The sequence below is a fragment of the Malaclemys terrapin genome, chromosome 21 (genome assembly GCF_027887155.1).
Source record: "Malaclemys terrapin pileata isolate rMalTer1 chromosome 21, rMalTer1.hap1, whole genome shotgun sequence".
Taxonomy (NCBI): Eukaryota; Metazoa; Chordata; order Testudines; family Emydidae; genus Malaclemys; species Malaclemys terrapin.
This window is the reverse complement of record NC_071525.1, coordinates 20804135-20828915: the sequence shown is the minus strand read 5'-3', so window position 1 is coordinate 20828915 and position 24781 is coordinate 20804135. Positions and strand designations below refer to the sequence as shown.

The following is a 24781-nucleotide window of genomic DNA, read 5'->3' as shown; positions in this document are numbered from 1 at the left end:
GGGAATTTGCATGATGGCCCGGCGTGATGAATTGATGTGTTAGCCAAACTATCCGACTGTTCTTAATAGATAATAAACAGGAATCAATCAGCCACCTCCGACAGAGCCCCCCCCCCCCTAACGCGTTGCACCGTCCCACCGGGAAAACTGTCCTGCCTGCCCCCCAGCCTGGGTGTGCCTGGGGGCCCCACTCCCAGATATCCCCTGAAAGTCCCTCAATCGGACACCCGGCGCTGAGATGCAGCCACCACCTCTGGGGTGGGTGGGGGCTGGTTATACGGGACCCCCCTCGCCCGGCGCTGAGATGCAGCCACCTCTGGGGTGGAGCAGGGGCTGGTTATACGGGGACCCCTCAGCTGGCTCTGGGACATGGCCCCTCTGGGGTGGGCCAGGGGCTGGTTATACAGGGCCCCCCTCGCCCGGCGCTGAGATGCAGCCACCTCTGGGGTGGAGCAGGGACTCATGGGGCTGGTTAGACGCCCCCCCCCCTAGGCGCTGAGATGCAGCCACCTCTGGCTCATGGGGCTGGTGAGACGCCCCCCCCGCCCGGCGCTGAGATGCAGCAGGGACCAGCCCTGGCTGTGGGGGGAAGCCCCCCGGCCCGAGCCATCCCAGCGGGGCTGGCGGCCCCATCCAAGCCCCGAGCTGACCAGTCCCTAGGCTGAGCCCGGCTGCGCGGTCCCCGAGCCGGGGGGAGGCTGGTGCCGGATGGCGGAGCCGTGACCTCCCCCCCCCGGGCCCGAGCAGCGTCCAGTGCTTGGGAGAGGGGCGCCACCCTGTGGCCACGCTGCGCTACTGCGGCCCTGCGCCCCACCGCCGGGTCCCCCCAACGGGGCCGGGCTGGGAACAGCGACCCCTGGCGGGGACCGCGCGGCGGGGCCAGGAGCGAGACACGGGGCCTTTCCTCTCCCGGCCCGGCTGCCACCTGGCTCCAAGGCGTGGGGGCTACACCTCTGTGCCGGGCGAGGGGCCCCCGTGTGACCGGCCCCCGCCCCACCCCAGAGCCAGCCGCGTCCCGGAGCCGTGCGAGGGGTGCCCCTATAACCAGCCCCCGCCCCCACCCCAGAGCCAGCCGCGTCCCAGCGCCAGGCGACGGTCCCCATGTGACCAGCCCCTGCCCCACCCCAGAGCCAGTCGCGGCCCAGCGCGGGGTCCCCGTGTGACCAGCCCCTGCCCCACCCCAGAGCCAGCCGTGTCCCAGCGCCGGGTCCCTGTGTGACTGGCCCCCACCCCACCCCAGAGCCAGTCGCGGCCCAGCGCCGGGTGAGAGGTCCCTGGACTCTGGCACTCAGGACGTTGAGGAATGTGGGAGAATCGCAGGTCTTGGACTCCGCCACGCATTGCTTCCAGGGACACTTGGCTGGGGGCCCCCTCTAGTGGCCCCCGAGCTCCTGGGCCGGGGCCCGCGTGGTTGTGGAGCAGCCCGGCCTGCGCTCTCCAGCCGTGGGGGCCGGGGCCCAGTTCGAATCTTCCCTCCCCAGCATCCCCCATTGGCAGATGAGCTGGGAGCCTGAATTCCCCCCGCCCAGGGGTCAGCCCATGGCCTCCTCGCTCAGTGACCCAGCCCGCTTCACCCTGTGACTGGTCCATTTCAATCCAGCACGGGGAGGAAGCTGGGAGCCAGGACTCCTGGGTTCTCTCCTGGCTCTGGGAGGGGAGTGGGTGTAGTGGTCGGGGGGAGGGGGCTGGAAGCCAGGACTCCTGGGTTCTCTCCCTCCTCTGGGAAGGCAGTGGGGTCTAGTGGTTAGAGCAGGGGGGCTGGGAGTCGGACTCCTGGGTCCTCTCCTGGCTCTGGGAGGGCAGTGGGCCTAGGGGTTAGAGTGGGAGGGCTGGGTGCCAGGACTCCTGGGTTCTCTCTTGCCCTGCTGCTGACTGTGACCCCCCCACCCCCCGCAGGGCGACGTAGGGCTGGCCATGGGGAAACTCTATGGCAACGACTTCAACCAAACGACCATCTCCCGCTTCGAGGCCCTGAACCTCAGCTTCAAGAACATGTGCAAGCTCAAGCCGCTGCTGGAGAAGTGGCTGAATGACGCTGGTGAGTTGTGGGGCAGCTGGGGGGCAGCTGGGACCTCTGGGAGGGAGGCCTGGGGTGCCCAGCTGGTCATGACTAGGACTTTGTGGGTGGGCAGCACGGGGGAGGGGGTAACAGGCTATGCGGGGGGGACAGGCTTTGGTCTGGGGGGGGCTGCTGTGTGCCGGGTCTATGGACTTTGGGGCCTGGGAGGGGGGCTGGGAGCCAGGACTCCTGGGTTCTCATCTGACCCACTGCAATCCCGTCTCTTCTGACCCTGAGCCACTCCTAGGGGGCGGGGGAGGGGTTCCTGAACTAGTGTCTATGGGGTGTCTCCAGCACTAGGGAGCACAAGGGGTTAACTCCCCCCCCCAGCCCCAGTGACACCAGGCCACCAGCAAGACTAATGCAACAACAAAGAGCCCCTGCCAGGCTGAGATGAATGGGTGGGGGGGGGATTAGAACAGAGGCCCAGTGCCCCCCCCGCCAGGTACATTAAAGGGGGCGACTTAAACTCCCATCCGTCAGCTGGGCCCCGCAGGCACCAAGCGATGGATGGGAAACCGAGCTGGGATCCAGCACCAAAGGGGGAGAGCAGGAGTGCGTCACTGGGGCCAGGACTCCTGGGTTCTCTCCCCAGCTCTGAGAGGGGAGTGGGGGCTGGTGGTTAGAGCAGGGGGGGGCTGGGAGCCAGGACTCCTGGGTTCTCTCCCTGGCTCTGGGAGGGGAGTGGGGGCTTGTGGTTAGCACAGGGGGGCTGGGAGCCAGGACTCCTGGGTTCTCTCCATGGCTCTGGGAGGGGAGTGGGGGCTGGTGGTTAGAGCAGGGGGGGGCTGGGAGCCAGGACTCCTGGGTTCTCTCCATGGCTCTGGGTGTCTCTGCCAACAGCCCAGTCAATTAGTAGCAGAGACGGGAAGCCGGGAAGCAGCTGGGCCGTGCCGTGCCGATCTCAACCCTGAACTTTCTACCTCCACTCGGCCCCCCCATTTTCCCCCTTTGTGTCACTCAGCCCCCTGCCCCATGTCTCCCCCCAGCCCCTCCAAGAAAAATATCCCACCCTCACTTCATAAAAAGCAGTCATCTTTTGGGGACCAATACCGGTGCCCCTCACTCCCGACCCGCAGCCCCTGCCAGCCCAACCCTGCCCCCCAGCTCTGCCGGTGCCCCTCACTCCCGACCCGCAGCCCCTGCCAGCCCAGCCTCCCCCCCCAGCCCTGCCGGTGCCCCTCACTCCCGACCCGCAGCCCCTGCCAGCCCAGCCCCCATCCCCAGCTCTGCCGGTGCCCCTCACCCCCGACCTGCAGCCCCTGCCAGCCCAGCCCCCATCCCCAGCTCTGCCGGTGCCCCTCACTCCCGACCCGCAGCCCCTGCCAGCCCAGCCCCCACCCCCCAGCTCTGCCGGTGCCCCTCACTCCCGACCCGCAGCCCCTGCCAGCCCAGCCTCCCCCCCCAGCCCTGCCGGTGCCCCTCACTCCCGACCCGCAGCCCCTGCCAGCCCAGCCCCCATCCCCAGCTCTGCCGGTGCCCCTCACCCCCGACCTGCAGCCCCTGCCAGCCCAGCCCCCATCCCCAGCTCTGCCGGTGCCCCTCACTCCCGACCCGCAGCCCCTGCCAGCCCAGCCCCCACCCCCCAGCTCTGCCGGTGCCCCTCACCCCCGACCCGCAGCCCCTGCCAGCCCAGCCCCGCCCCCCCCCAGCTCTGCCGGTGCCCCTCACTCCCGACCCGCAGCCCCCTGCCAGCCCAGCCCTGCCTCCCCCAGCTCTGCCGGTGCCCCTCACTCCCGACCCACAGCCCCTGCTAGCCCAGCCCTGGCCGCCCCCCAGCTCTGCCGGTGCCCCTCACTCCCGACCCGCAGCCCCTGCCAGCCCAGCCCGCCCCCCCCAGCCCTGCCGGTGCCCCCCACTCCCGACCCGCAGCCCCCGCCAGCCCAACCCTGGCCGCCCCCCAGCTCTGCCAGTGCCCCTCACTCCCGACCCGCAGCCCCTGCTGGCCCAGCCCTCTTGGTGCCCCTCAGTCCCGACCCGCAGCCCCCTGCTAGCCAAGCCCTGCTGACGCCCCTCGAGCCACATCCCTGTATTTTTCTCTCTTGTTTTTAAAGCCCCCCCCCCCGCTCCCCCCAGAGCGTTATGACTTCATCTTCCGCGCGGGCTGGAGGCAGCGGGAAATAAATCTTCATAAAGCCGGGGTTGTGATTAATGCCTGCGCCCAGGCTGGGGAGCGGGACCTTTCCCATTAGCGGCTAATCGGAAGATGGAGAGGGCCTGTCGCCGGCAGTGGCCGCCCGTCATTTGTTCCACTTTGCAGCCCATTTGGCGGCGGGACTGCGCCGCACTCCATCAAAAATATTTTCAGAGTTAATTTCCGACCCTTAATCTGCCTGATTCTTATTTTGTATCGAATGGCAGAATCGATTTTCGTAGCGACTAAATTAAATCAGGGCTGTTTTCATGCATGGGGGAGCCCGGGGGGGAGGTGGGGGGGCGTGGGGCTAGAGAGATGGATAGATAATGAAGGGTCCATGCACAGGGGGAGGGCGTGAAAGCGCTGGATGGGGGCTGTGGGGGGGCTGCTATGGGGTTGGGGGTGGGGAGGATGGTTGAGGGGATGGAGCCATGGGGCTGTGGGTGCTATGGGGCAGATGGGGGCTCGGGGGCTCTGGATGGGGCGGATGGGGCTGTGGGTGCTATGGGGCAGATGGGGGCTGGGGGGCTCTGGATGGGGTCTCTGGGTGGGCCATGGGGCAGATGGGGCTGTGGGTGCTATGGGGCAGATGGGGGCTCGGGGGCTCTGGATGGGGCGGATGGGGTCTCTGGGTGGGCCATGGGGCGGATGGGGCTGTGGGTGCTATGGGGCAGATGGGGGCTGGGGGGCTCTGGATGGGCCATGGGGCAGATGGGGCTGTGGGTGCTATGGGGCAGATGGGGGCTGGGGGGCTCTGGATGGGCCATGGGGAAGATGGGGCTGTGGGTGCTATGGGGCAGATGGGGTCTCAGGGGCTCTGGATGGGGCGGATGGGGTCTCTGGGTGGGCCATGGGGCGGATGGGGCTGTGGGTGCTATGGGGCAGATGGGGGCTGGGGGGCTCTGGGTGGGCCATGGGGCGGATGGGGGCTGGATACACACAGACACTCAGACTAACAGCTCCAGAAGCAAAAATAAATCAAATCACCCAGAGACAAATTCACCCCGCACTTTGCCTCCCTCTCACCTTCACCCTCCTGCCGAGAGGAGGGTCCCACTGCCCAGCCCTGCTGCATCCCCCCTCCCTCTAGGTGGGGGGCCCAGAGGATTTCCCCTCCCCACTCCCTGGGGGGTCTTTCTGACCCCCCCGCTGGAGCTGCCTTTTTCTCTCTCCTCCATTTATCTCATTTTGTGTCACTGACAATTTGACACAAACGTCACCAGGAATCACGGGTCCCCTGCAGCCCCCGGCTAATGGGGGATGGCTTAGTGCTGCCCGGCCCAGCTGCTTGGCAGAGAACCCAGGAGTCCTGGCTCCCAGCCCCCCATGTTCTGACCACCAGCCCCCGCTCCCCTCCCAGAGCCGGGAGAGAACCCAGGAGTCCTGGCTCCCAGCCCCCCCTGCTCTGACCACCAGCCCCCACTCCCCTCCCAGAGCCGGGAGAGAACCCAGGAGTCCTGGCTCCCAGCCCCCCCTGCTCTGACCACCAGCCCCCACTCCCCTCCCAGAGCCAGGAGAGAACCCAGGAGTCCTGGCTCCCAGCCCCCTCTGCTCTGACCACCAGCCCCCGCTCTCCTTCCAGAGCCGGGAGAGAACCCAGGAGTCCTGGCTCCCAGCCCCCCCGCTCTAACCCACCAGCCCCCACTCCCCTCCCAGAGCCAGGGAGAGAACCCAGGAGTCCTGGCTCCCAGCCCCCCCTGCTCTAACCCACCAGCCCCCACTCCCCTCCCAGAGCTGTGGAGAGAACCCAGGAGTCCTGGCTCCCAGCCCCCCACTCTAACCACCAGCCCCCACTCCCCTCCCAGAGCTGTGGAGAGAACCCAGGAGTCCTGGCTCCCAGCCCCCCCTGCTCTGACCACCAGCCCCCACTCCCCTCCCAGAGCCGGGAGAGAACCCAGGAGTCCTGGCTCCCAGCCCCCCCTGCTCTGACCACCAGCCCCCACTCCCCTTCCAGAGCCAGGAGAGAACCCAGGAGTCCTGGCTCCCAGCCCCCCCTGCTCTGACCACCAGCCCCCGCTCTCCTTCCAGAGCCGGGAGAGAACCCAGGAGTCCTGGCTCCCAGCCCCCCCGCTCTAACCCACCAGCCCCCACTCCCCTCCCAGAGCCAGGGAGAGAACCCAGGAGTCCTGGCTCCCAGCCCCCCCCCTGCTCTAACCCACCAGCCCCCACTCCCCTCCCAGAGCTGTGGAGAGAACCCAGGAGTCCTGGCTCCCAGCCCCCCACTCTAACCACCAGCCCCCACTCCCCTCCCAGAGCTGTGGAGAGAACCCAGAAGTCCTGGCTCCCAGCCCCCCTGCTCTGACCACCAGCCCCCACTCCCCTCCCAGAGCCGGGAGAGAACCCAGGCGTCCGGCCATCTCTATCTCACCTGGGAGCTCCTCCCACACCTGATTCAGCCCAACCCACTGGAGTGGGATTCCCGGGCTCACAGCGCCACACTGTGGAGAGAAGGGGAATTTTGCGCGGTGCCCCTCACTCCCGACTTGCAGCCCCCCAGGCCCACTCCGCTGCCCCCCACCCCGCTTCCGGGTCCAAAGTCTGACTCTGGTGGGTGGAGCCGCGGAGTCAAATATTTACCCACGCTCTTTGTTGCCTGGCAACCGGTGAGCGTCTTCCCCTCCCCCCGCAGGTCCAACCCACCACGCGCCTCCTCGTGGAGGGAAGGAACCCCCCCCACTGATGAGGTCACCCCCACACCACCGTGGGCTCCCAGCCCCCCCTCTAAGCACCAGCCCCCACTCCCCCCCCCCTCCGAGCCAGGGAGAGAACCCAGGAGTCCTGGCTCCCAGCCCCCCCTGCTCTAACCCACCAGCCCCCACTCCCCTCCCAGAGCTGTGGAGAGAACCCAGGAGTCCTGGCTCCCAGCCCCCCACTCTAACCACCAGCCCCCACTCCCCTCCCAGAGCTGTGGAGAGAACCCAGGAGTCCTGGCTCCCAGCCCCCCTGCTCTGACCACCAGCCCCCACTCCCCTCCCAGAGCCAGGGAGAGAACCCAGGAGTCCTGGCTCCCAGCCCCCCTGCTCTGACCACCAGCCCCCACTCCTCTCATAGAGCCAGGGAGAGAACCCAGGAGTCCTAGCTCCCAGCCCCCCCCCGCTCTAACCCACCAGCCCCCACTCCCCTCCCAGAGCCAGGGAGAGAACCCAGGAGTCCTGGCTCCCAGCCCCCCCTGCTCTGACCACTAGACCCCACTCCCCTCACAGAGCTGGGGAGAGAACCCAGGAGTCCTGGCTCCCAGCCCCCCCTGCTCTAACCTACCAGACCCCACTCTTCTCATAGAGCCAAGGAGAGAACCCAGGAGTCCTGGCTCCCAGCCCCCCCCTGCTCTAACCCACCAGACCCCACTCCTCTCAGAGAGCCGGGGAGAGAATCCAGGAGTCCTGGCTCCCAGCCCCCCCTGCTCTAACCCACCAGACCCCACTCCCCTCCCAGAGCCAGCAAGAGAACCCAGGAGTCCTGGCTCCCAGCACCCCCTCCACTAACCCTGCAGGTCTCACTCCCCTCCCAGTATCTGTCACAACTCACAGAACTCCCCACCCTAGGCCACAGCCCCTGCCATTGTCCAAACTTCCTCCCCAGGTCCCCGCCCCAGGTATAAGAGGGACCCGCCCAGCCCCACCTGCACCCTTTGAATTTCACAGCCCCAGAAACGGCAGCAGCTGCTCTGCCACCAGAACACAACAGGTAAGGCGGCTGCTGGCACCTGGCCCAGTCCTCAGGGGCTGTGTGCCAAGGACCCCAGGTTCAGCTTCAGCCTGTGAGGGCAGGGCTGCGGGTTGGGAGTGAGGGGCACCGGCAGAGCTGGGCGGGGTAGCCCGGGGTGGGGGGGCGCAGGGGCTGCGGGTCGGGAGTGAGGGGCACCGGCAGAGCTGGGCGGGGTAGCCCGGGGTGGGGGGGCGCAGGGGCTGCGGGTCGGGAGTGAGGGGCACCGGCAGAGCTGGGCGGGGTAGCCCGGGGTGGGGGGGCGCAGGGGCTGCGGGTCGGGAGTGAGGGGCACCGGCAGAGCTGGGCGGGGTAGCCCGGGGCAGGCTAGTTGTCAGGGTCCAGGCCTTCAGGACTCTGGGACATTCGCCTGTTTTTCGGTTCCGGCCACGGTGTCGGGTTCTGTCCCGGTTTGATTTGTCGGCTCAGCTGCCAGAGCCCCACGTAATGGCCTGGCAATAGCACAGCCCAGCCCAGCCGGTGCCCCTCGCTCCCGACCCGCAGCCCCCTGCCCCCCCCAGCCCAGCCGGTGCCCCTCGCTCCCGACCCCCTGCCCCCCCAGCCCAGCCGGTGCCCCTCGCTCCCGACCCGCAGCCCCCCCAGCCCAGCCGGTGCCCCTCGCTCCCGACCCGCAGCCCCCCCAGCCCAGCCGGTGCCCCTCGCTCCCGACCCGCAGCCCCCTGCCCCCCCAGCCCAGCCGGTGCCCCTCGCTCCCGACCCCCTGCCCATCCCAGCCCTGGGCTCTCCTCCCCCAAATTGCAGCAAGGATCCTCCAGTTCCTTGTTTGTTTGCCCGGGGTGTGACCTCCCCACACCCCCGCACCTCCATCACCGCAGGGCGTTTCCCCCCTGCCCAGACGTGCCTGGGGGCCCCTGGGGCCCGGAGAATCGCCCAGAGCTGATTCTGGAGCTGGGCTGCCGAGTAGGGTGAACCCCTCCCCCACACCCAGCCCCTTGTCCCCAGCTCCACCCTATGTCCCTGGCCTGGGCAATGTGTCCCCTCAGCTGCCCTGTGTTCCCCTCCCCCCCCCAGGTGCCCCTCAGCGTGGGGCTCCGACCTGGGGGCTCCCCCTGGCCCAGGCAGCGGGGCTCGGTCGGCTGCACCCTTAGGTGACTGGGAAGGGTTCTGGGGGGTCGTGTCCGGGCTGACACCCCCGTGTGCCCCCAGGCTCCCATGGCCTATCAGGCGGAGATAATGCAGCCCGGCCGGGTGCAGACCAGCTACTCCAACACCAATGCCTGGAGCTCGGGCATGTGCGACTGCTTCGCGGACATGGGCGTGTGTGAGTCGGGGGGTCCTGTGGGGGGCTGGGGTGGGGGTGTTCGGGGGGGTTCCCAGTGGGGGTTGTGGGGGGTCTCAGGGGTGGGGGTGGGGGTTCCCAGTGGGGGGTGAGGGTCCCAGTTTCGGGTCTGTAACACCCTCCCCTCCGGCAGGTCTCTGCGGTACCTTTGTGCCCTGCATCCTGGCCTGCCAGGTGTCCCAGGACTTCGGCGAGTCCTGTTTTCTGCCCTGTCTACCCGGCACCCTGCTGGCCCTGCGCACGGGGGTGCGGGAACGGTACCACATCGAGGTGAGGCTGGGGGGGCCCAAGGAGGGAGGGGCAGTTTCCAGCCAGAGCCCCCCAGAGCCCCAGCCAACACCCCCACCCTGCATGGGGCCCCACCCATGTTGCTCTGGCTTCGCGCCCCTGCCTGCCCCCTCCCCGCTCGGCCAGGGGCCCCGACCTGCACATCTGCCATGGCCTGGCCGTCGCTCGCTGACCCAAGATCTGGTGTCAGTCCCGCGGGGGGTGGCCGGTTTCCCAAAGCGGGAGTCCTTCCCCCACCCTTCGTGCCCCCGTGGCCCGGGCCCATGACCATGCCTGTGTGAGGCTGGGCGGTGGCTGGCGTGGTGCCGATGCCCGGCTGTTCCAGGCCGGTCTGGCTTTCAAACCAGTAACTCTGGCCCCAGAGGGGCCCCGCTAACCCCCCCCTCTCCCCACAGGGCAGTATCTGCGACGATTGGCTGGTCATGGCCTGCTGTGGGCCCTGCGGCCTTTGCCAGCTGTCCCGGGAGCTGTCACACCGGAAATGAGGGGGCCTCTGAACCATCTCTGCAGCAGGAAGAAAATCTGCCCCCCCGCCCGGGGAGGAGAACAGGGACACGTGGGGGGGGGGGAGGAGCCCCTGCCCCAGTCCCCAAACCCCCTAAATAAATAACCCCACAAACTCTTTGCAGTAGCCTGTGTTTATTAGTGGGGCCCTGGCACCCTGCGTCCTCTTGGGGGGAGGGGCATGTGGCGGGGGGGGGGGAATGAAAAATAATATTGGATAAATGAGCACATGGGGGAGTGATAACTACAGCATGCCACAGGGGGAGAGTTAAGGGTACAGCTGCACTCACATAGGGGGGCAAGTTAAGGGTACAGGCTCACAAACACCGGACAGCGAGTTAAGGGTACAGCCGCACAGACACTGGGAGCAGAGTTAAGGGTACAGGCACATTGAGGGGGGAATTAAGGGTACAGGTGTACACACTGGGTGGAGTTAAGGATACAAGCACACCCACTGGGGGAGGTAAGGGTACAGGCACATGCAGATGGGGGCGTGTGGGAGAGTTAATGGTAGAGGCACAGACACACCGGGAGGAGAGTTAAGGATACAAGTGCACATACACAGGGGGCAGAGAGTTTAGGGTACAGGTGCACATGTACTGGGAGGAGTTAAAGATACAGGCGAACACACAAGGGGAGTGTTAAGGGTACAGGTGCACAAGTTAAGGGTACAGGCACACATGGGGGAGTTAAGGGTACAGGTGCAAACACACCAGGGGGCAAGTTAAGGGTACAGGCACACACACACCAGAAGTAGTTAAGGGTAGGTGTGCACCCCCAGGGCAGGTAATGGTACAGGTGCATACAGACTGGGGAGTTCAGGGTACAGGCAAACACACATTGTGGGGAGAGTTAAGGGTACAGGTACACCTGCTGGGGTGGAGAGCTAAAGGTACAGGCACATACACAGTGTGGGGGAGAATCACAGAATCTCAGGGTTGAAGGGACCTCAGGAGGTATCTAGTTCAACCCCCTGCTCAAAGGGGGGAGCAAGCCCCAGATAGATTTTTACCCCAGTTCCCTAAATGGCTCCCTCACGGATTGAACTCACAACCGTGAGTTTAGCAGGCCAACGCGCAAGCCACTGAGCTATCCCTCCCCCTGGGAACACTGGAACACAAACTGTGTGTGTGTTGGGGGGGGGGTTAGGGTGTCCCAGAGTCCCCGGGCGATGCTCTGGACCTGCTCCCCACAAAGCCAGGCAGGACTCTGGGGAGCCTCCTCTCCCTCGGAGCAGACCGTCTTCAGGGCAAGAAGCTCACACGGCTTCACCTCCTGGGTCTCTCCTGGGAGCATTCAGCATATGCCCCTCCGTGCACTTCCCACAGCGAGTCCGCCCAGGCGGGATCCTGGGGAAGCCAGAGGGTCCTGCACCCCCCACTTCGCAGTCAGACGTGACTCTCAGCCAGCCAGTAACACAGAGGTTTATTAGACGACAGGAACACGGTCTGAAACAGAGCTTGCAGGTACAGAGAACGGGACCCCTCAGCCGGGTCCATTCTGGGGCCCAGCGAGCCAGACACCCCCGACTGCCCTCACTCCTCGTCCCCAGCCAGCTCCAAACTGAAACCCCCTCCAGCCCGTCCTTTCTGGCCTTTGTCTCTTTCCCCGGGGCCAGGAGGTCACCTGAAGCTAAAGGTTCACCTTTAGCTATTCCCTTGCAAGGGGGGAAGGGCCCTGGCCATTTGTTGCTAGGAGACAGATTGTCAGCCATTTACCCACACTGGAGACTTAAGAACTGCATAGGGGAAACTGAGGCACCCACACAGTATTCAGAGGAAACATTAAGAACAGTCCCACTTCGTCACATCTCTCCCCCCTTCGAGACTGAACTGAGCAGGGTCACTTTAGCCAGTGACCCGGGGAAGTTCGAACCTACCCGTGTTCCCATGGATGCCCCTGCATCCCTCCCATTCCTTGGTGGGAGTTACCTCAGGCTCTTCCAGTTTCACACCCTCCTGTGGGTCTGTTGTGCTTGATGGCACTTGCAGGCTGCATGTGGGAAGGTTTATGCGGCCTGTGCCCTTTTGCCACCCCAATGCCCCTGGGGTCTAAACTGGGATTGGGTCTTTTCCCAGCGCTCCAGTTTGGAGGGCTGCAATTCGAGCTCTCGGTTAAGAGCCCCCATCTTGACCTTGGCCCCCCTCTGAACAGGTATCTCTGTTCCCAGCAGCTCGGCCTCAGCCCCTTGCATGTGACGCCGCCGAAAACAATACAGCTGCAGCTTTCTAAGGGCCTGCACCATGGTCAGGCATTTCTTCTCCGAGGCCGCATGGTTCTGCTCCCGGGGCAGCCGTTTCCTGCTCCGGTACCCGGTGGGGTGTCTCCGCCCCCCCCCCCCCGCAGCATCAGCACCGTGTAGATAAATCTCTGATCATTTTCATATGACTTTACATTGTGCCTCTTCATATAACCTTATAGTGGGTCCACCCACGTGGGATCTCTGTTTTCATGAGACTTGGTATAATGTTATAGCCCCTAAGGATAGAATAAGATAGAAGAAAAATGTCTTTTTGCTCGGAGTAGAACAAGATCTTCCCCCAACTCTTAATCAATTGCCCTGTTGAATGAACGAGGTGTGCATGAGGAAGGCGGGGAAGGCAGCCCCTCCAGACAGCTGCACCAGTTGGAGAGGGGCTGAGAGCCAGACCCAAAGACAATAAAACTTGTTAAGTGGGCTCACTGAAGAAGATCAGACATACTGACGGCTTTGGGGGTTAGAAGCCAGCACTTTCTTTTGAAAACACCTTCTTTGCAGCATTGGGACAACAGCCGAGAGAAGCAGCACAAAGGACCAATGGACACAGACACGGATTTTGAATCTGGTACAGATTTGCATGAGAGGGAAGCTGCTATAAATGTGAGGTGTCTTGCAGAGGACCCCGGGTCTCGTCTTGTTAACATGGGAGCATCGATCTGGATCGGCAGAAGCCCGGCTCCACCCCTCCCCCATCTAACTCACCTGGACAAAGTTAAGGGGAGCAACTAATGGGTAACAATAACAAGACGGAGTGTGTGTGTGAGTGCATGAATGTAATGGCATGCGTCTGCCGAAGTGGGTATTCACCCACAAAAGCTTATGCACCAATACATCTGTTAGTCTTAAAGGTGCCACAGGACCCTCTGTTGCTTTTTACATGAGTGCTCGTCGGGGCCCTGGGTGCCTGGGACCCATGTAACGAACACGTGCTAAGGACCTGTGGGGTAGGCCGTCACTACGCGCGGCTTATGAGACGCCTGATGGTCTCGGACACTATCCGCTGGTCACGGGACATCTACACGGAGCACATCACTGGCCACCGACAATACCGGGAGTGAGCCGGGGAGACCTCGTCCACCCGCAAGGGGGAAGGGATCTATAAACCACCCCCTGATGGACCTTATTCCAAGCCCCGAACCCACCCAACCTAGCTGAATCCCACCACGCGAGGGTTGCCCCATCCCCATTACCCAGCCCACTTACTTATACCCACGACCGTCTGTACTCCCTGTATGAGTGATTGCCCCTCACCACTTGTCAACTGTATCTTGATCCCGCCCACCGTCTACCCCCCCATTGGGGACATTGCAGTCTGTATGTATTATGTGTGCTGCCCAACCCCAAAATACTAACATCCTCCCATACTCTGTATGTTACCCCCAATGACCAACAACTGACGCTTCAAATTTTCTGTATCGTTTATTTTTAAATATTTTCTAATCAAATTTGATCTCTCATATCCATGTGATACAGTGTTGATTGATGCGTGTATTACCAATAAATGTGGCGCTTTGCCTTATCCCCCCTGAAAAGATCCTGTGCAGGACTTTAAGTACAACAACCATGGCCAGCCCTGCGTCTGAGGCGTCGGTGAACACTGCAAAAGGCTTGGCAAAGTCTGGGTTTACCAGATCTACCGGGCCCTGGATTAGAGCCTCCTTCAGTGCACAGAGAGCCCTCTGGCCCTGCTCGGTCCAGACCCCCTCGTCTGGCTTACCCCTCTCACCTAGCTCAGGGATGGGGGCAGCTAGGGGGCTAATGTGAAGTACAAACCTCCGGTAGCACCCCGCCATCCTGATAAAGGCCTGGACTTGTTTCTTGGGCTGGGGAATGGGCCAATCTCTGATCATCTCCACCTTGCACTTTTCAGCTTTTACCGTCAGTCCTGCCTCCTGGAGGCAGCCCAGCCCCCTCGTCACCTGGGACACCTGTTCCTCCCAGGTCTGGCTAAAGACACACACGTCATCGACATACGCCAGGGCCACGTTCTCCATCCCCCTCAGCTTGTCTAGAATCTCCCCAGGCCTAGGCATGGGGTGGGCATCGCACACGGTGATGGCTTTAAGCTTCCGATAGTCCCCACAAAACCAGATCATCCCGTCTTCCTTGGGGGCCAGCCCCACGGGTGAGGCCCATGGGCCGTTGAACGACTGGATCACATCTAAAGCCAGCATGTCCTTGACCTCTCTCTCCAGGTTCTGGGCTGCTTTCCCAGTGACTCTGAACGGGGAAGATTGGCTCCCACCTCAGGGAAGAGATCCACCAGGTGGTCTTCCCCCTTCTCCTCCCAATCCTCCCCTTCCAGGTCCAGGGGTCCCCTCACTCTCCTCCCATACAGCAGCTCGAAAGGGAAGAACCGTGTGGGTACAGGTGCACATATGTGGGGGGGGAGTTAAGGGTACAGGCGCAAGCACAGGGGAGCATTAAGGGTACAGGCGCACACACCCTGGGGCGGTGAGTTAAGGGTACAGGCGCACACACTGGAAGGGGGCAGGTTAAGCGTACAGGCACATGCACAGGGGAGAGTTAAGGGTACAGGCGCACACACCCAGGGGCGGTGAGTTAAGGGTACAGGCGCACACACCCAGGGGCGGTGAGTTAAGGGTACAGGCGCACACACTGGAAGGGGGCAGGTTAAGGATACAGGCACATGCACAGGGGAGAGTTAAGGGTACAGGCGCACACACTGGAAGGGGGCAGGTTAAGGATACAGGCACATGCACAGGGGAGAGTTAAGGGTACAGGCGCACACACCCTGGGGCGGTGAGTTAAGGGTACAGGCGCACACACTGGAAGGGGGCAGGTTAAGGGTACAGGCACATGCACAGGGGAGAGTTAAGGGTACAGGCGCACACACTGGAAGGGGGCAGGTTAAGGGTACAGGAACATGCACAGGGGAGAGTTAAGGGTACAGGCGCACACACCTTGGGGCGGTGAGTTAAGGGTACAGGCGCACACACCCTGGGGCGGTGAGTTAAGGGTACAGGCGCACACACTGGAAGGGGGCAGGTTAAGCGTACAGGAACACGCACAGGGGCGAGTTAAGGGTACAGGCGCACACACTGGAAGGGGGCAGGTTAAGGGTACAGGAACATGCACAGGGGAGAGTTAAGGGTACAGGCGCACACACCCAGGGGCGGTGAGTTAAGGGTACAGGCGCACACACTGGAAGGGGGCAGGTTAAGGATACAGGCACATGCACAGGGGAGAGTAAGGGTACAGGCGCACACACTGGAAGGGGGCAGGGGTTAAGGATACAGGCACATGCACAGGGGAGAGTTAAGGGTACAGGCGCACACACCCTGGGGCGGTGAGTTAAGGGTACAGGCGCACACACTGGAAGGGGGCAGGTTAAGGGTACAGGCACATGCACAGGGGAGAGTTAAGGGTACAGGCGCACACACTGGAAGGGGGAGGTTAAGGGTACAGGAACATGCACAGGGGAGAGTTAAGGGTACAGGCGCACACACCTTGGGGCGGTGAGTTAAGGGTACAGGCGCACACAACCCTGGGGCGGTGAGTTAAGGGTACAGGCGCACACACTGGAAGGGGGCAGGTTAAGCGTACAGGCACATGCACAGGGGAGAGTTAAGGGTACAGGCACATGCCCAGGGGGAGAGTTAAGGGTACAGGAACATGCACAGGGGGCGAGTTAAGGGTACAGGCGCACACACTGGAAGGGGGCAGGTTAAGCGTACAGGAACACGCACAGGGGGCTCACTAAGGGGAAGTCACTCCCTCACCAACGGTGCTGCAGTATTTTGCCAGGCGAAGGACCGACGAGGTCCCGGGTGCAAAGCCACCGTCAATGGGCCGGGGCCATAGGACGTACCATGGTACCTGGGACTTGTTCGTGGCCCCTCCTGCTGCAGCCAGACCCTCGGGGGGGGGGCAGTTAAGTGGTGACATTACTATAGATGGGGTTCGGGGGGGGGCTCCCACTGGCTGCTCTATTGGTCCCTTCTGGCCTTCTCTATGGGGAGGAGGCAGAGGGGTTGGGGGGGCTCTACCTGCCCCCCACTCCTGTACAGCTTGGGCAGACACACGTGGCCCCAGGGGACGATCACCGATTTCGGGGGGGGGGGGGGGGCTACACAAGGGGCCCGTCCAGGGAAGCAGGTTCTGCCCCCCCCATCGGGGGCGAGAGTAGGGCGTGGGGGGCGTAGGAACCCCGGGGGTGGCCAGTTATGGGGGCCTGGCTGCTGCCCCCCCCCATCCACCTGCACCTTGTCAGGGAAAGTTGAGAGATAGCTGTCAGAGCGGTGCCCGTTTATTTGCATACATGCAAATGAGACCATTAAATAATTTACATAAGAGGAGTTCAAAGAAAGGAAGGGGCTACACCCCCCCACCCTGAAGACCTCGAACCTCCCTTCTGCCCCCCGCCCCATAGCCCCCCTCACCAAGGCCCCCCAGCTCGTCCCCGAGACCACGCCCCCAGCATAGCCCTGGAGGGGCCGACCCTCCCCGCACAGTGTGGGGGGGAGGGGAGGGGAGCTGGACTCCATCTCCCACAAGCCTTTGCTGCCCAGACTCCATTTCCCAGCATGCACCGCGGCCCCCTCCAAAGTTCCGCTTGGCCCCCCCGGGCCCCCCCAGGCCCGGTTGCCACGTCGAGGCAGCGATCGCCGGCCGCGCTGGACCAGGGGCAGGTGAGGGGCAGCCGTCGCCATAGCAACCCGGGAGGCAGGACGTCCCGCATCCCTCCTGCATCCTTCCCCCCCCCCCCCCAGCCAAGCTGCAGCCCCCGGGGGGCGGGGCCCGGTCTCACGTCCCTGTCCCCCCCCCCTCTCTCCGCAGCCCCCGGGCGCCTGAGCACCATGGCCGGGAAAGGCGGCTCGGAGCATCCCTTCGCCCCGCCCGCCGAGCAGGAGGCGGCGGGACCCCTCGGCACCAAGTAGGGGGGGTGATAGGGGGCGCTGTGGGGCAGGGAGCGAAGTGGGGGGTCAGTGGGGTCACTGTGGGGCAGGGGATCAGGGTGGGGGGGTCAGTGGGGGTGCTGTGGGGCAGGGGGGTCAGTGGGGTGCTGTGGGGCAGGGATCAGGGTGGGGGTGCTGTGGGTCAGTGGGGGTGCCATGGAGCAGGGAGTTGAGTGGGGGGTCAGTGGGGTGCTGTGGGGCAAGGGATCAGGGTGGGGGTGCTGTGGGTCAGTGGGGGTGCCATGGAGCAGGGAGTTGAGTGGGGGGTTAGTGGGGGTGCTGTGGGGCAGGATGTGTGGTGGGGGTGCCATAGGAGGTGCTGTGGGGCAGGGAGCAGGGTGGGGGGTCAGTGGGGTATTGTGGGGCAGGGAGCGGGGCTGGGGGCTTAGTGAGGGCGCTGTGGGGCAGGGAGTGGGGCCAGGGCTCAGTAGGGGCTGCTGTGGGGCAGGGGGTGGCGTGGGGCAGGGAGCAGGGCAGGGGCTCAGTAGCGGGTGCCGTGGGGCAGGCTGTGTGGTGGGGGCGCCATAGGGGGCCCCGTGGGGCAGGGAGCAGGGTGGGGGCGCCATGGGGGGCGCTGCGGCTCAGAGCTGCCCCATCTCTCGGCCCCCCAGGATCTCCATCCCGGCCCTGCTGCCCCAGGGCCCCGCCAAGAAGTGGCTGGAGCAGCGCCGGGCCACCCTGCGCCCCTGGGGCACCTTCGCCGACCAGCGCCGGTTCGGGAAGCCCCGGAACTTCGGGGAGCTCTGCCAGCGCCTGGCGCGCAACGTGGAGTATTTCCAGAGCAACTACGTCTTCGTCTTCCTGGGGCTCATCCTCTACTGCCTGTGAGCCGGGGGGCAGGTGGAAGAGGGCCCAGGGGTGGGGGTGGGGCAGGTGGATGGGGGCCCAGGAGGCTGGTAGAAGAGGGCCCAGGGGTGGGGGTGGGGCGGGTGGATGGGGGCCCAGGGGCAGGGGGATGGGGCAGGTAGACGGGGGCCGGAGGGGGAGCTGGGGGGCCATGGAATAGGCTGGTTCTGTGAAGGCTGCCGGGGAGGGGCTGTGCCTGGGGGCAGGGGTGAAATGGGGGAACATGTGTAAGCTGGGGGGGGAGCAGAGTATGGAGGGTTCGGCCCCCCCCAACCCTCTGCCATTTCCCCCCCCCCCCCCCCCCCAGGATCACCTCCCCCCTGCTCCTAGTGGCGCTGGCTGTCTTCTTCGGGGCCTGTTACCTCCTCTACCTGCGAACCCAGCAGTCCCGGCTGGTGCTGTTTGGAGGCCCAGGGCCTGTCCCTCCAGGGGGTGCGGGGGGCTGGCTGGCTCAGGGGGTGGGGGGGTGGGGCCTGAGCCCTCCAGGGGGCACAGGGGACTGGCTGGCTCAGGGGGCAGGGAGTGGGGCCTGAGCCCTCCAGGGGGCGCGGGGGGCTGGCTGGCTCAGGGAGCGGGGGCAGGGCCTGAGCCCTCCAGGGGGCACCGGGGGCTGGCTGGCATGGGGGGCTGGCTGGCTCAGGAGGCAGGGGGCAGGGCTTGAGCCCTCCAGGGGGCGTGGGGGGCGGGTGCGGGGGGCTGGCTGGCTCGGGGGGTGGAATGAGGGGGGCTGGCTGGCTCAGGGGGTGGGGGCCTGGTGGGTGCGGGAGGCTGGCGGGTGTGGGGGTGGGGGGCGGGGGTGGGGGGCTGGCTGGCGCAGGGGGCGGGCCACGGGGGGTTGGCTGGGGCAGGACGCGGGGGCTGGCTGGCTCAGTGGTGGGATGCAGGGTGCTGGCTGGGCGCGAGGGCTGGCTGGCGTTGGGGGGCGGGACGTGGGGGTTGGCTGGCTCGGGGGGCGGGGGCGGGCACGGGGGCTGGCGCGGGTGGCGGGACGCGAGGGCTGGCGCGGTGGCGGGACGCGGGGGCTGGCTGGTGTTGGGGGCGGGACGTGGGGGCTGGCTGGCTCAGGGGGCAGGGTGCGGGCGCAGGGGCTGGCTGGGGCGCGTGGTGTCTGGGCTCCCCTCAGCCCCCCATTCTCTCTCTCTCTCTCCCCCCCCAGGCCGGGAGCTCGGCACGGCTCACCAGTACGGCCTGGCCGGGGGCATCTCCTTCCCCTTCTTCTGGCTGGCAGGGGCCGGATCCGCCGTCTTCTGGGTGCTGGGTGAGTGCCCCCTCCCCCGACCCGGGGTGTAACCCCAGCCCCGCCTCCCCCCAGCCCCCATCAGTTGCTGCCTGTGGAGGCTCGTCTGGGGGGGCTGTTTGGGGCGCAAACCCTGCCGAGGAGCTGAGTGTGGGGGAGGGGAGACACCCCCCCCCCCAATCTGTGCCTGTCCCACCTCCCATGGGCTGTTCCTCTCCAGGCACTCGGGGGGTCAGTGGGGGAGGGGAGGCGGAGCTGGGGGGCAGCGGGGGTCTATGGGGGTGCAGCGGGGAGGGGAGCTGGGGGCAGGGGGGTCAATGGGGTGCGGCAGGGGGAGGGGAGGCGGAGCTGGCGGCAGCGGGGGTCTATGGGGTGCAGTGGGGGAGGGGAGCTGGGGGCAGGGGGGGTCTATGGGGCGCAGCGGGGAGGCGGAGCTGGGGGCAGCGGGGGTCTATGGGGTGCAGGGGGGAGGGGAGCTGGGGGCAGGGGGGGGTCAATGGGGTGCAGCGGGGAGGGGAGCTGGGGGCAGGGGGGTCTATGGGGTGCAGCGGGTGAGGGGAGTTGGGGGCAGCGGGGGTCAATGGGGTGCAGCGGGGAGGGGAGCTGGGGGCAGCGGGGGGTCTATGGGGTGCGGCAGGGGGAGGGGAGGCGGAGCTGGGGGCAGCGGGGGTCTATGGGGTGCAGCGGGGGAGGGGAGCTGGGGGCAGGGGGATCAATGGGGTGCAGCGGGGAGGGGAGCTGGGGGCAGGGGGGGTCTATGGGGTGCAGTGGGGGAGGGGAGCTGGGGCAGGGGGGTCAATGGGGTGCAGCGGGGGAGGGGAGGCGGAGCTGAGGGCAGCGGGGGTCTATGGGGTGCGGGCGGGGGAGGGGAGTTGGGGGCAGCGGGGGGTCAATGGGGTGCAGCGGGGAGGGGAGCTGGGGGCAGCGGGGGGTCTATGGGGTGCAGTGGGGGAGGGGAGCTGGGGGCAGGGGGGTCAATGGGGTGCGGCGGGGGAGGGGAGGTGGAGCTGGGGGGCAGCGGGGGTTTATGGGGTGCGGCGGGGGGAGGGGAGGCGGAGCTGGGGGCAGGGGGGTCTATGGGGTGCAGCGGGGGAGGCGGAGCTGGGGGCAGGGGGGTCAGTGGGGTGCAGCGGGGAGGGGAGGCAGAGCTGGGGGCAGTGGGGGGAGGGGCGGCAGGTGTCGCTGTCTCTCTGATACCCCCGCCTCTCTGTCGCCCCCCCGCAGGTGCCACCCTGGTGGTGATTGGCTCCCACGCTGCCTTCCATGAGCTGGAGTCGGGGGAGGCTGATGAGCTGCAGATGGAGCCCGTGTGATGGGGGTGCAGGGACCCCCCCACCAGCCCCCCTTCTGGCAGGACCCCCTGGGGGGCAGGGACTCCCCCAGATCATGGTTACTCTTTCCTGCCATTTCTACCAGCCTCACCGCCCCCCAGCTCCCTCCACCTCCCCCTTTCTGGGCTCCCTCCCCCTTCTCGCCTTCCCACCTGATGCCCCCAGCCCCCCCAATCACCCCCATGTCCCCATTGTAGGGGTCCTGCTCCGGACCAGGGTTCCCCGTTTCCTCCCACTGTCGATTTGACCCTGGGCTTCCCACGCTGCTGGTTGGGCTGGGGTCGCCCCTGCCCCAAATGTCCCCCCCCCCCCCGTATCTGTGTCTTTCCCCATTAAAGGCCATGTGGAGGAGTGGAGCTGGCTGCCGTGTGGGGGGCTGGGGAGCGCCTTGGGGGGGTGGCAAAGGGGTCCCCCTGCACCCCCCTCCAGTGCCCCCCAAGAGACTTGTCCCTCCCTTGGCATGGGGGGCCCTGGCCCCTGTGGAACTCCCCTGAATCGTTTTCAGAGCCGCGTGCAAACCCCGGTGGGGGCCGTGGGGCTGGGCGGGAGAGAGAGGGGCTGGGGGCAGCCGGGGGGCACGACAGGTTCTCTGCGTGGGGTGTCTGTTACCCTGCTCGGCCGGCCGCACGGCCCGCAACGCCCCCCCACTACACACGTGGGTCCCCGACCACCCATGCCTGCGTTGCAGCCACTGGGACACCCGCAAATTCCCAGCCCCCGCCTTGTCCCCAGGAGCCGGCTGCGGTGTGCTCATGGGGGAGTTGGCCCCCAAGGCTGCCTGAGTGTGCAAAGCAGCGAGGTCTGGGGAGGAGCCAGGAGGCTGCTCCCAGCGTGGGCCCCCGAGGCAGGGATCAGAATTGGGGGTGACCAGGGGGTTCCCAGGGGACTCAGATGAGGAAGGGCCCTTAGGGGGGGTTCCTGGACGTGACAGGATCTGTTCCGAGCTCGGCGAGCTGCGGAAAGCGAGTCGTGGAAATGGCAGAAAGTGATTGTCGGTGTTTGTCCGATTGTGTCGCTGGCTGGATTCGGGGTGTGACAGTCGCTGGCGTCTCGCTGACGAGCGCTGGTGTCAGCCACAGGAAACGCGGTGGGTCGGATCTCCCTGGGCCAGGAGGGCGTTTGACACTGTTCCAGGGGAGAGACGATTCCTTACCCTGGAGACGATGGGGGTCGATGTGAGACCGGGAAGTGGTGAAGGGGAGACGACACCGGGTCACCCCGAAAGGGGAACTGCCAGGCGGGGAGTCACTAGCGGAGCCCCTCACGGATCCCTCTTGGGACCAACCGTATTTCACCTTTTCATTGCTGCCCTTGGCCCAAAGGGGGAGTTTGCGGCCAACACCGAGTGGGGAGGGATTGGCAGGGCGGGGGAGGACCGGAATAGCCCACACAATGATCTGGGCGACCCTGTAAACTGGAGGAATAGGAACGGGGTGAGATTTAACCGTGTGACGCACCAGGTCCTGCAGTTAGGACTAACAAGCGGAGGTGACAGTGGGCCGATGTGGGCCAGGACGGGGGACCCAGCGGGGGGAGAGCAAAAGGGGCAGCTGCCCCCCGGGCCCAGCGATTTCAAAGGGGCCTGGGGGCTCCCGCCTGCTGCTGCCCTTCAAATCGCCGCCGGAGCCCCAGGGCTCCGGCCATGAAGGGCTGGCTGGGGGAGTCTTCCCCAGCCCTACCCCTTCTGCCCAAGGCCCCACCCCTCCTGAGGGCCCAGATCTGCCCCCCCTGCCAAGGACGCTGGCGCAGGGCGCCCCGGTAACTCCTCGGATTTACTTTCACCCCTGCTAACGGGAATGTTTTGCTCTACGCTGGGGCCGTAGCGGTTGGGGACTGAGGAGGGAGAACGATCGGGGTGTATCGGCTGGTCGCAGGCTGACTCTGAGCCGTCAGTGGGACGCAGCTGTGAACAGGCCAATGCAGTCATGGGGTGCCCCAGGCGAAGGGGTTTCCAGGGGAGTCAGGGAGGTGTTCGTACAAGGCACTGGGGAGACCTCAGCTGGACTAGTGGTGCGGTTCTGGGCTCCCTTGTGTAAGGAAGATGAAATGAGGGAAGGTTCGACCCATCGGAGCAGTGACGCTCTGGAGCAGTGGGGGCAAAACACCGACCTGGCCTCACGACTGAGCGTGATAAGTGCATGGGGTGTGTGTGTGTGCGCGCGTGTGAGAGAGAGAGAGACAGGACGGCCGGCAATGGCGCGGCCCATCGGCGACTCCTGCAGCAGAACTCCCCGATGGCCGGGGGTGGACGCTAGCTGGGGGGCTCTGAGTTACCCCAGCGAATTCTTCCCCTGGTGTCTGGCTGGTGGGTCTCGCCCACCCGCTCAGGGCCTGACTGGTCACCAACTTCCCCCCAGGTCAGACTCGGGGGGGTTGTCGCCTTCCTGTGCACTGGGCCCGGGTCACTGGCGGGTTTGAACTCGTGTCCGTGGTGGAGTCTCTGTCACACGTCTGGAACCCGCGATCTGGGGCCGTCGGTGACTCAGCCGGAGTCGGGGTCTGGTACCGGGGGGGGGAGGTTCTGGGCCCTGCGCGGTGCCGGGGGGTCAGACGAGACGATCGCGCTGGGCCCATCCGACCTCAGGGGCATCTCTGAGAAGGACTCGAGGGTACAGTTATCACCCGACCCAGTGTCCCCGAGTGACGCCCTGTCACTGGCAGAACCTGTCCGGCCGGGAGCCGGGCGCGGCTCAGGGCTCAGTCACTCTCTGCTCAGACCGGAATTCAAACCGGCTCTGCCCAGTTTGCTGCCAAACCCCAAGAGTTCCCGGTGCCTGAGCAACCGCCGGAATCGCGGTTAAAGTGCTGCCCCCCCCCCCCCCGCACCATGAAATGGCGCCGCTGTCAGGCCAGGCCCAGACTTGGCCCCCCCAATATAGACCTCAGACTCCGCCTGGGGTGCTGCCGAGCGCCCCCCCTGCTCCGCGCCAGCCTGGGGATCCCTGACGCAGCTTCCCAGCCCTGAGCCGGCCCAGTGGGGCACGCGGAAAACGCGGATCGCGGCGGGACCCCGGGGCGAGGGATTCGCAGCGAGTCTGGACTGGCCCCCGAGCAGCAAAACGCCAGCTGCTCCCGTGTGAAGGGGCCAGTCTCCCCACATGGGCCGGGGGGGTCCTCCTGGGCGCTCTGGGCTCAACAGCCCGGGGAGGGACCCCCAGTGCGATGACCCTTCCCAGGGGGTCCACTCGCTCTCTCGGGGGCTGAGCCCTGGGCCCCCCCACCTCCCGGGACTGCCCCCCTCAGCCCCCAGCAGCCTGGCTCTGCCCCCCGGCTCCTCTGCCCCGCAGGGCCCCTGCCCCTGGGACTGCCCCCCTGAACCCCCAGCAGCCTGGCTCTGCCCCCCCGCGGCTCCTCTGCCCCACAGGGCCCCTTGCCCCTGGGACTGCCCCCCTGAGCCCCCAGCAGCCTGGCTCTGCCCCCCCCAGCTCCTCTGTCCCACAGGACCCCCCGCCCCTGGGACCGCCCCCAACCCCCAGCAGCCTGGATCTGCCGTGGGCCCCTCGGGGAGTCCCCTCGCTCTGGGCCCCCGGGGCCCCCACCCCCGAGGGAGCAATGCCCCCAGACCTCCAGCCTGGTCACACAGGAGGTTTATTGAGCGTCTGGACCCAGCCCAGGCAGTTCTCAGGGCCCTCGGGCCTGGCCAGTCTCAGCCCCGGCCAGCTGGGTCTGTCCCGTCCCCATGGGTCCGGCTGCTCCTTGTCCCCTGCCCAGCCCCACCCCGCCCCCTCCTTCCAGCCCAGCCCCCTAAATCCCCTCCCCCACCCGCCCCTCCTCCACCCTTTGTCTTCATTCCCAGGTGAACAGGCCGCTGGGCCCCTCTCTGCCGTCCTTTGTTCCCCCCTGGCTGGACCCGGCCGGTCAGGTCCCTGGGCCCCCCTCTCCTCAGCCCATTGGCCCCCCACCCCGGCCAGAACCGGCTGCTCCCAACCTGGGCTGGGCCCCCCGGTCACCAGTCGCTGGGTCCCCGATCTCCAGGCCGGTGTCCGGGTTCCTGGCTGCTAGGCGAGGTCACACCTGGTCCCCTGCAATAAAAATCCCCTCCCCGCACCTGTGCAGCACCCAGGGAAACTGAGGCACACAGTGTTCATGCAAAACACTAAGAAACCCCGCCCCCCACTTGGTCATACCCTGCAGTTCTGTTCTTTGAGTGGCATCGATACCTGGAGCCGAGCCAATGGGGGAGCCACTGGCTCATGTT

At 65.9% G+C, this 24781-nt stretch overlaps 2 protein-coding genes across 2 annotated transcripts; both read left to right on the top strand.

Moving 5' to 3' along the window:
- Positions 1–7775: 7775 nt before the first annotated feature.
- Positions 7776–10110, top strand: CNFN (cornifelin). Its single transcript, XM_054010947.1, has 4 exons — positions 7776–7880; positions 9066–9180; positions 9332–9468; positions 9882–10110. Exons 2-4 carry the CDS (start codon positions 9072–9074, stop codon positions 9969–9971), a joined length of 336 nt encoding a protein of 111 aa, XP_053866922.1. The 5' UTR covers positions 7776–7880; positions 9066–9071; the 3' UTR covers positions 9972–10110.
- Positions 10111–17035: 6925 nt separating this feature from the next.
- On the top strand, positions 17036–20937 carry RABAC1 (Rab acceptor 1). The gene is made up of 5 exons (XM_054010720.1): positions 17036–17147; positions 17781–17993; positions 18323–18423; positions 19172–19273; positions 20477–20937. The coding sequence occupies exons 1-5, from the start codon at positions 17071–17073 to the stop codon at positions 20563–20565; spliced, it is 582 nt and encodes a 193-aa protein (XP_053866695.1). The 5' UTR covers positions 17036–17070; the 3' UTR covers positions 20566–20937.
- Positions 20938–24781: the final 3844 nt, after the last annotated feature.

What these genes read in the sequence shown, in the direction of transcription:
- CNFN (XM_054010947.1), top strand. Translation starts at nt 9,072, where the DNA reads ATGGCCTATCAGGCGGAGATAATGCAGCCCGGCCGGGTGCAGACCAGC. An exon ending in CTTCGCGGACATGGGCGTGT is followed by an intron (nt 9,181 to 9,331) that starts GTGAGTCGGGGG and finishes CCCCTCCGGCAG; the next exon opens with GTCTCTGCGGTACCTTTGTG. An exon ending in GGGAACGGTACCACATCGAG is followed by an intron (nt 9,469 to 9,881) that starts GTGAGGCTGGGG and finishes CTCTCCCCACAG; the next exon opens with GGCAGTATCTGCGACGATTG.
- RABAC1 (XM_054010720.1), top strand. Translation starts at nt 17,071, where the DNA reads ATGGCCGGGAAAGGCGGCTCGGAGCATCCCTTCGCCCCGCCCGCCGAG. An exon ending in CCGGCTGGTGCTGTTTGGAG is followed by an intron (nt 18,424 to 19,171) that starts GCCCAGGGCCTG and finishes CTCCCCCCCCAG; the next exon opens with GCCGGGAGCTCGGCACGGCT. An exon ending in CGCCGTCTTCTGGGTGCTGG is followed by an intron (nt 19,274 to 20,476) that starts GTGAGTGCCCCC and finishes GCCCCCCCGCAG; the next exon opens with GTGCCACCCTGGTGGTGATT.